Source organism: Callospermophilus lateralis, chromosome 1 (assembly GCF_048772815.1).
Source record: "Callospermophilus lateralis isolate mCalLat2 chromosome 1, mCalLat2.hap1, whole genome shotgun sequence".
NCBI classification, from domain to species: domain Eukaryota; kingdom Metazoa; phylum Chordata; class Mammalia; order Rodentia; family Sciuridae; genus Callospermophilus; species Callospermophilus lateralis.
Window position 1 is genome coordinate 157,744,432 of NC_135305.1, and position 9,938 is coordinate 157,754,369.

General features: G+C 53.7%; 1 protein-coding gene across 1 annotated transcript; it reads right to left on the reverse strand.

Annotated features, from left to right (window-relative positions):
- Nucleotides 1–1,379: 1,379 nt before the first annotated feature.
- Hpd (4-hydroxyphenylpyruvate dioxygenase) lies at nt 1,380–8,897 on the reverse strand. The gene is made up of 11 exons (XM_076866660.1): nt 8,814–8,897; nt 8,356–8,398; nt 8,120–8,202; nt 6,903–6,992; nt 5,836–5,939; nt 5,355–5,432; nt 4,459–4,621; nt 4,266–4,337; nt 2,801–2,923; nt 1,568–1,684; nt 1,380–1,490 (listed from the first exon to the last, which is right to left on the reverse strand). Exons 1-11 carry the CDS (start codon nt 8,892–8,894, stop codon nt 1,380–1,382), a joined length of 1,065 nt encoding a protein of 354 aa, XP_076722775.1. The 5' UTR covers nt 8,895–8,897.
- Nucleotides 8,898–9,938: the final 1,041 nt, after the last annotated feature.

The window sequence follows — 9,938 nt, forward strand, 5'->3', positions numbered from 1 at the left end:
GGAGACTATTTTTGCATGGGCCTGGCCCCTGTTCATCTTGATTCTCTCCCATGTTCTTTTCATTTTTGAATTTCATGATCCCAGAAACCCTGATATTTTCTCTAATCTGAAAAAAAAAAAATCTCTCAATTTCCCCCATAATACCATCTCAGATTTTTCCCCCCCTGCCTGGAGATCCATCCATCTGTACCTAGTTTTGAGTTGACTCTTATTCAGGGAGGGATGTCAGCATGTAAAGCAGAAGGAAGAGACCAAATTTGCCCCTCACCCATCTCTTCTTTGCTGCATGATTTTTTGTTTGTTTGTCTGTTTTTGCTGTGCTGGGGACTGATAGCACCCGGGGCCTTACACACACATTCTAGGCAAACTCTTTACTGCTGAACTACTCCCCTAACCCCCTCTTCTTTGATTTTGAAGAAATACTTGCCTCTCAAGGGTTTTAGGACCAGTTGCCTCATTCTTTTGCAAGGGTCGCTGGTGGCTGAGAATGAAGAACCCCTTTCTAAAAGTATTTTTCACTGGGGACAAGGGCGGGTGTAGTGGCATTGGTGGGGCATCGTGAACTGTCACGTGAGGGTGCAGGGCAGAAGCTGAGAGGCTCAGATCCCTTCTACCTGTCCTGTGTCCTTTGGTTGCCCAGCAAGGATGGCGCCCCTAAAGTACCTTGGCTAACTCTCCCCTCTCACGTGTTCAGAGGTTTGGACGCCCGGTAACCAAATCCAAGAGAGCGCATCTTTAACAGTCATAAAGCCACCAGTTTGGATGCTGCCACCTTCTGTCCCACTTGAGGACCTTATCTCTTGCCGCTATCTTTACCCGAGAAACGCTTTCCCCGGATTTCCCTCGGCGGCTCCCCATAGTCACCTTCTCAGAGGGGCTTTCCCTTGATTGAATTAGTCCTCCTCCCAACTCCACCGCCTCTCAACCTCAGACCTGCTTGACTGTCTTCTAGGAAACCTATTACCCGTCCTTTCCTCTAGATTGTAGGCTCCCCGACCCCACGTTCCAGAAATCCCCCCGACCAGCGCAGTCCCGCTTAGCAAAGCGCTTGCATCCCACCCCACGCTGGCTCGGGTCGCAGGGCGCGGGGATCCCCTAAGGCAGATACCTCCGAAATGCCGTGGCGCTGGCCTCCCCCTCGTGGCGAAGGGGCGCCACTGCTCCTCCGGGGCACAAACTCCACACACCGCCTTGGACCAGGTCCACTTTAATCGCAAGAGTAGCTCAACCAGGGGGGCGTGGTCAGTGGTGGGCGGAGCCTTGGATCCCGAAGTCGATTGGGGTCTAAATGCGGAAGCGAGACCCGGCGGATCTGACTTTGAGGGCGGAGAAGGTGGGCAAGTTCCAGTACTAGGGGCTTGGCCTTCGGTGGGCGGGGCCTACATGCCGGACACCTCCCCGTTGGTCTCCAGATCTGTGAGGTTGCCTCGAATCGCCTGCTCCTCCTCGAAAGCCTTGAACAGCGAGTTGAAGTTGCCGGCTCCAAAACCCTGGAGTGGGAGACAGCAGGTGAGCTGGGGACCCAGAAAGCCGATGGTGCTCCCTGCGGGTCCGACTCAGGGCCTACCTGGTGGTTGTGGCGCTGGATGACTTCCAGGAAGAGTGTAGGCCGGTCCTGCATAGGTTTGGTGAAGATCTGCAGGAGGTAGCCTTTCTCGTCATAATCCACCAGGATTTTCAGCTCCTGGGCGAGAGACAGGGAGTTCCCTTAGAAGGATTGCTTAGCATGTGCGAGGTCCTGGGTTCAATCCCCAGCACTCCACACACAAAAAGAAATGAAGTACTGATTTAGGCTAAAACTGGATGAACCTTGAAGACTTTATACTAAGTGAAAAAACCTAGCAGATCACATGTTGTATGGTTCATTTATATGAAATTCCAGACTAGGCAAATCTGTAAGATCAAAGGGAGTCTAGTGGTTGCCTAAAGTTGGGGCAGGAGGAGTGAAGTGGAGGGTTCGGGAGGTAACAACTAAGAGGATCAGGGTTTCTTTGGGAGAAAATGAAAATGTTCTTAATTTGAGCTGGGCATGGTGGCATATGCCTGTAATCCCAGCATCCTGGAGGTTGAGGCAGGAAGATCATGAGTTCAAACCCAGCTTCAGCAACTTAGCAAGGTCCTAAGCAACACAGTGAGACTCTGTCTGTAAATAAAATATAGAAAGGGCTGGAGGTGTGGCTCAGTGGTGAAGCACTCCTGGGTTCAATACCTTGTACAAAAAAAAAAAAAAAAAAAAATCTAAAATTCATTTTGATTTTAGCATGTAGATAATGGGGTAACATTTAATGTGACTTCTATGCCCCCAAAAAACTGCTAAAAAGCAAAACCAAAAAAAAAACAACAAAAAAAAAACCTTCAATACTTTGTGGCTAAAGAAGTACAAAATCTTATCTTAAGAGCCCACAAGTGGAACCGCCTACCTGCCTTGGTACACCTCTTCTCAGGTGCTGTCTTCAATCCACACGAGCCTTCTTCCAGCTCCTCGAGCACTTGGAGCTTGCTCCCACCCCATCACCTTTGCACCTGCTATTCCCTCTGCTGGGATGCTCTTCCTAGCTCTCTTCTTGGCCAGGTCCCTCTTATTATATAACTTTCAATTAAAGTCACCTTCTCAGAAAGTTCGCCACTTCCTGTAACGTAGCCCTAGGTTGCCTGTTTTAACTTTACATGGCACTGACACACACACACTCTGTTTCTTTCTGGTTTTCCCTCTGTGTGCCTGTGTCTGCTGCAGGTAGGGGAGGCCAGATGGAACTCAGGGCTCATGTTGCCTGTGGCCTAGCATCCTGCTGGGCCTCACCTCCAGCACGTCAATGCTCTCCTTCACCCGGATCTTGGCTGTCTTGAGATTCTCCCGAAGTTGCTTGTAGTAGGTTGACGGAACACTCAAGAACTCCAGACCTCGGTCTCTCAGGCTACGAATCTGTCGTAGAGCAGGTTGAGGTCAGCCTCTGTCTTTCTAGGCTCAGTGTCCCTAAGCCAGGTAGAGCTGCTGAGCCATGAGGAGGCAGGATCCCTGTCCTTGCTCTCCTGAGTGCCAGGATGCAGTGTGGCTACAGCCCCTTCTGTCCTTGTCTGAGTCCCATTAGAGCAGGGATCCATGACGTTCACAGAGCACCCATTATGTGCCTGTCTTTCTAGTCTTGCCTCGTCCTGTCCCTGAAGCAATCCTGCTCTGTGCATTTCATAGCTGGGAAACTGAGGCATCGAGAGATTTAAGTATCTGTTCTCAGCAGAGAAGCCAGAGTGGATTTTATTCAAACACAGGCCAAATCATGTCACTCGTTGCTTACCTCAGGTTGGTGCCTCATCTCAGAGTCCAATTCCAGGTTCTTGCCAGGCCCTCACCATCTGCCCCCACTTCCACCTTAGACTCTATCTCCCACCTCTCTTTCCCTTGCTCATTCTGTTCCAGTCACACTGATGATCTCCTTGCTGATCCTGCAACCTTCCTGGAAGTTGCCCATCTCAAGGCCTTTGCCTGGGCCATCCCTCCTGCCCAGGGTCCTTCTTAGAGATTTCCACGGGCTTCTGTCCTTCCGACCCTTTGCATTCTCAAAAGTCTCCTTCCCCTTGTGACTTTCCTTGACCACCTACTTTAAAGGTGAAAATCCCCCACCCTTGCTCCCTCATATCCCACCTGTTCTTCCAGACCTCTCACACCACCTATTTATTTAATTTACTTTTTGTCTCCATAAGAGCAAAAACTGTTACTAATGTGTCCCACATACCTAAAATAGCAACTAGCACATGGCAGGGCCTCAACAGGCATGATACAAATGAAGTTCCACAGGATTGAATGGGACAGTCCAGGCTCTTCCCCTTAAGGCCTAGGCAGGACCTGCCTCCCCAAGGACTAGAGCCACAGACACAGGGTGCTTAATTTGGAGGAAAGGACAAGTCTGATCTTATAGAATAATATCCTCATTTTCGAGGTGAGGCAGCTGAAGCCCAGAAAGGCTGCTGAGTGCCCTAGAGACAAATGGCAAGGGTCTTGCAGATCTGGGAGCAGGATGCAGTCTTCCTTATCCTCTGGCATCTGACACCACTAAAGCCCAGAATGTTCTAGAGACACCAAACTCTTCCAAGTGAGGTGGGTAGGGATTCCTTGCACAGGAGTTGCAGGAACCAGGCAGGGAACCTTGTCAGCCCTCCAGGCTGGAGAAGGGGACTGAAGACTGCCACTGCCCCCTCCCTTCCCATTCTGCAGAGACCATCACTGGAGCTGAAGGAAGGGGGCTTAAGACCAGGGATGGTGTTCTAACCGCTGTGATGATGTCCTGGGTCTTCAGGGCAATGTGCTGGACTCCAGCTCCCCCATTATAGTCCACATATTCCTGGGAAAGGCGAACAGGAGGCCCCTGTCATTGCTTCTGTTCCCCACACCCCTGCCCTGCCCTGCTGGAGGCCTCAAACCTCTTCCCTCCTCTCTCCTTCCCCAGCCAGGCAGGGCCGCACCTGGATCTGGGATTTCTTCCTGCCCATTGCGGGCTCATTAATGGGCATCTTGATGGTCTCCTCATAGTTGGTCACCACAATGGAGCGCAGAGAGCTGTACTCTGTGTGCACTTGTGTGTCATCCACAGACCAGAAGCGGTGGAACTGTAGGTTCCTCAGGTACCTGACAGGTGGCAGGCAGGACACATCTGCTCTGAGTTCTGGCCTGGGACTGGCTTCCCCTGCTCCCACTTCTGCCCTCCAGAACATGTCCCCAAGGGGGCTCCAGAAGGGAGATGACAATCACATCATACATGCTGTAGGTCTTTACCCTTGTTGTGACAGTTTTCCTCAAGGTGGAAATAAACTGTCTTATATCAGAAGCCACATAGGAGGCCATGCTCAGGCAGGGGGACTGGGTGGGGCAGGGGGCTCCTGTGCAGGGGCCTTTAACTGCTAGTGTGTTGGTATTAGGGAACCTTGAGAGGTGATTAGCTCACCCAGGGCTCTGCCTCAGGAGTATGTTAATGTCGTGGTCAGAGCCAGGAAGGCTGCTGAGTGCCCCAGAGAAAAATGGCAAGGGTCTTGTAGATCTGGGAGCATGATTGGGTTTGTTCTAAAGGGAGCTCAGACCTCTGCTCTGGTCTCTCCCCACTTCCCACCGTGGGAGGTCTGAAGGAAGCAGACCAAGTCAGGTAGAGGCATCTGCCCCCCACTGATTGGAAGGAACACCCCTGCAGTTCCCCATGGGGGAGCTGTGGATTGCTATAGGCCACGAATCCCTCATTCTTCAGGGGACAATATATGGGGAATAACTGAAGGGCTGGCCCCAGGTTCACCTCCCACCCACCTGTGCTCCTTTCCACCTGGTACAAAGACTAGGGCGAGGACCCTTGTAGGGGAGGGACAGGGCTCACCATTCTGAGGCTGACAACATCTCCTGATCAGGCTGATTTCCTACAACGTGATCGATGATCTCGAGACCACATTTGGGCCTAGGAAAAGGACAGCACTGAGGGGCGAGGAGAAGGCTGCCCCCCAAATCTCACCATTCCCACTGCCCTCGTAATAGCCACAGCACCCACCTACGCAGCTCTTACAGGGGACCAAAGCGCTTAATTAACTCATTAGTACAACCCCTACTTTATAGATGAAGACCCAGGGCCATCAAAAACTGGAGCGCCCTGCCCAAGGTCCACTGGTTGAGGAGGGAGGAAGCTGGGATGGGACCTGGGGCCCTCAGGTGTTGTGGCCCGTGTATTCTGTGCCCTCAGAGGGCTTCAGCAGCCACCAGGAGCTCGGTCCCATCACAGAAGCCCAGTTCATATGGAGGAGGGGGACAGGCTCTCTACCCGCCTCAGGGCTCTCCACTCAATTCCTGCAGCATGGGGCACTCACAGCTTGGGAAGCAGGGAGTCCTTGAGCAGGGGGGCCTCGAATCCAGGCAGGAACCGGCCAGTGTAGTTCCTCTTCTCTACCAGAGTGTGGGTGGTGTCGCCATACTGCCGGTGGGAAGCAGACTGGCTCAGCCCTAGGACCCCACCAATGCTCAGGCAGGGAGATGGGGTTGGGCAGGGCTGGGTCTTTTCATGGCCCCCACCCAGCCTGAGTTCCTAAGTCGATCCTGGGAAAGTCACTTCCCCTGACTGACATGTGTTGCCTTCTGTCATTCACTTAGGAGTTTCAATCTCAGTCTAACTGCTTCAGGGGACAGAAGCCCTATGAGGACAGGGATGCTGTTTTACTCATCATGCTGTCTTTGGCTCCTAGGCAGTGCCTGGCGCATAGCAGGTGCTCAATGAAACTGTGTTGATGATGAAAACCGTGGAGGCATCGGCTCTAATCATGCTGAAGGGTGTTCAATGGGCTTAATGTCTGATGTGATCTTGAGGAGGTGGGACCTCGGGTTGTCTCTGTCTGCAGCATGGGGCTGCAGAATCAGTCATCTCTGCCGAGTATCTATGGTGTGCCAGGCTCTGCTCTTCTAAGTGCTCTACACCAACGGTCACACTCAGCCCTCACAATGGCCCTGATTGGGGTTCTAGCTGAAGGATCTGAGGCACAAAATGGTGCATTAGTGTGCCCCAGGTCACACAGGAGTCCAGTTCCAATTTATTTAAATTGAGTCGCAGAGAGGGAAGTTGGTCTGTTCATGGACTCATAGCTAGTGTGGGGCGTGGCTTCCCAGGCCCACCCTTCTCTCCTTTTGAACAAGCCCCTGTACAAAGCTGATAACCCCAAGCTATTACCTTTCATGGTGGGGGGGGGCAGGGGAACCTGGGAAGGTTGGCTGGTGGCCCCTGTCACCTCTGCACTCTGGCCAGGCACTTTGAGAGGTCAGATCCCAGGGGAAGCCCATGTTCTGAGGCCCATGGGTGGGATGGTGTAATGGGGTGAATTAGGAGCATCTGGCATCTCAGTGGGCTCTGGCAGCAGGAGGGACAGGGACATCAAAGGGAACTCACCGTCTGCAGCACAGCAAACTTCACCTTCCCAAACTTGTCTTCCTCTACCCAGGGCTCCCGCACTATCTTGGCCCCCCGTTCTCGGGCTTTCTGTAGGGAGATGGAACAGGGGAAGGCGGTGAGGGCTGGGGACCCCGAGTCCTGGCCTGCTGCTCTGGCTGGGTTGGTCTATGTGGTTCTGACATGGCAGTGTCACCCGTCTCCCCCACCAAAGTGTGCCTCATCCCCGTTGAGCAAGAAGGGAAACTGAGGCCCAGGCTCAGAGTTGGGGCTTGGGAGACAAAGCTGGTGGTGTGTCTGCTTCTCCTAACTCACTCTGCAGCCCTCCTCCCCCTCCAGGCCTCAGCTTCCCTCCCTGTACAAAGAGTGGAGGAAAAGAAGAATGGGGGTGGACATTTCTGAAGTGACCTCTATGTGTTGGGCCCTGTGCCAGGAGCCCTACATGCCAGGTCTGTGCCTTAATTTAGCAAGCCCTTGCTTACTGCAGGCCAGTGCGACACCCAGGCCAGGCTTGTTCTGGGGATGCACCTTGGCAGTTCTCACAGCAGCACTGTCTGTCTTCTACAGCAAGGAACACAAACTCATACAGTTGGGAAGATCCAGACCCAGTCATGCTAACTCTGGAATCTACTCTGAACCTCCAATTCACCTTTTTTTTTTTTTTTTTGTCCTTCAGTGCTGGGGATTGAACCCAGGGCCTCACCATTCTTTAGGACTGCATTTGGTTCAGAGTCATAGTCCAGATATTGTAATTTCCACTCCCCTCCCTCTCTCTCTCTCTCTCCCTCTCTCTCTCTTTGGTACCAGGGTTTGAAACCCAGGGGCACTTAATCATTGAGCCATATCCCCAGCCCTTTCTAGTGTTACTTTGAGGCAGGTTCTCCCTAAGTTGCTTAGAGCATCACTAAGTTGCTGACTCTGCCCTAGAACTTTTGATCCTCTTGCCTCAGCCTCCTGAGCTGCTAGATTACAGGCATGTGACACCATGTCTGGTTCCATTTCCTCTTTCAAAACTCAGTGAGGTACAGGCTATGATTATCCCCATTTTACATGTGTGGGAATATGAAATTGAGGACACACAGTAAGGCCAGGCTTCTGTCACTAGGACTTAGGGATGTCACGCCAACATCCAACCCTGACTGACAGGGTCCCCGTGGCCCAAGGAGAGCTGGCTGTGCCTAAGGCCTCATCCCAGGCCAGCCCAGGTGCATTCTCACCTGCACGATGTAGTCACAGTCTTCCACCTCGAAAGCCACGTCCTTCACGCCATCCCCATGTTTCACCAGGTGGTCGCCCATCTCTGTGGTCGGCAGGGAGCGCTGGCACTGGAGTTCAAGGCCCCTGGACAGGCTCTCAGCCTTCTGGGCTCAGCCCCCCTTGTGCCCTTCCCAGGCCCTGCCCTCTGACCCCTGACCCCCTCCAACAGCCCTGCTGCCACCCCGGGGCCCCTCACCTTTGTTCCAGGGGTTGAGTGCAGAGGAGAAGACAAACACAATCTACCATGGTGGAGAAGGGGGTGTGACTGGTGGCTCAGGGGAGTGTGGGCAGGTGCACCTCCCCTCCGTCCTGCTCACCCCTGGTGGAGCAGGGGGCAGCCATGCAGGACTCCTGAATCACAGCTTCTAGCTCCTTCTTTGCCTTGCCTCTCCCCCTGGTCCTGAGGGCTGGGGACTTCCTCCCGTGCCACCCCTAGGACCCATGATCAGCTGTTGGGTCCCCTGGGAGAGAACTCCCAGAACCCCATGGGCCATAACTCTGCTGAAACTCCCTACACCTATGGCCTTGGCTTGCTGAACTTGTGGGGCCAGCACTGGACCAGGCTGAGGAGACCCGCCTGGGAAGGTCCCTCTTTCAAAGGTGCCTACTACATTAAAGCCCTGTGACCAAGGGGTCCCTGGGGTATGGACGCACCTTTCCTTGCTTGACCACATGGCTGACCACCTCCCGGGAGCCCGTCTCCAGGCCCCTGTAGGCTAGTGGCTCGAAGCCCATCTTGCTGCAGTAGAAGGAGGCAGCCTAAAGACAGAGAGGTGACAGTATTCGTGAGGGTGGAGAACCTGCCTGGGGTCAGATGAGAGTCCCTGTCCCCTGCCTGCCCTCTTGCCCAGGAGCAGAGACTGCACTGGGGAAAAGGCTGCTCTTGGGTACATTGTGCCCTCCCAGAAGTTTCCAGCAAGGGTTCAAAGTGTTGGATCCCTCCTAGGCCCCCATTTCCCCATTCCAGGATTTAATCCCAGACCAGCTGGGGGCCTGCCCTGTCCAGGGGGCCCTCTTGCCTGTCCTCTGCCCACTCCAACACCTTGCCCTGGTTTATACCTGCTTGGCGTTGCCAACCCAGAAGGTCACAGAGTGGAAGTGAAGGAATCGGCCTCTCTCAGGCTGCAGGAGGAGAGAAGGAGGGAGGCTGACTCAGCCCCAGTACCCAGGAGAGGCCGAACCCCACCAAGCTCTGCCTGGCCTCAGGAGACACTGCTCATGTAGAAATTGAGCCCCTGGAGTGTGCAGGAGTATTTGGGACTGGGAAGGCCCCTCAGGAGGCAGCCCAGCTTTCCCAGGAGGAACAGCCACAGCAGCAGGGATTGAAGGGAGACTTAGCCAGAGCTTCCAGATGAAGTTAAGAGGTCAGCAGGTGAATTAAGAAGAGCTGACAGTTTTTCAGGAGGGTACAAGTGAGTCCAGCCAGTCTGGGGGAGCCCAGGTATTAACAGACCCCCAATCTTGTTCCTCTCCACTTTGTGCTCACATGCTCGTCTCCCCAGCCCAGACTCCCTTCTAGACCCAGGTCCCCCATTCCCTTCCTGCTCACCTTTGCTCCTTTGTCACTATAGGTCGTCTAAGGAGAAAGAAAAAGACAGTGAGGCTCTGCCAGGGGGACAGGCACTGCTGAAGTCTCATGGCAGGTCCTCATCCCCCAGGGAGCCACCATGGCCCTAGGCAGACCCTCACCATGGCTGATCTGGGTCAAGCTTCCTGCCAGGAAGACAGGGACGTGCAGCTTGGGAGTGCTAGACAGAAGTATTTACCAGGGGGCAGGGC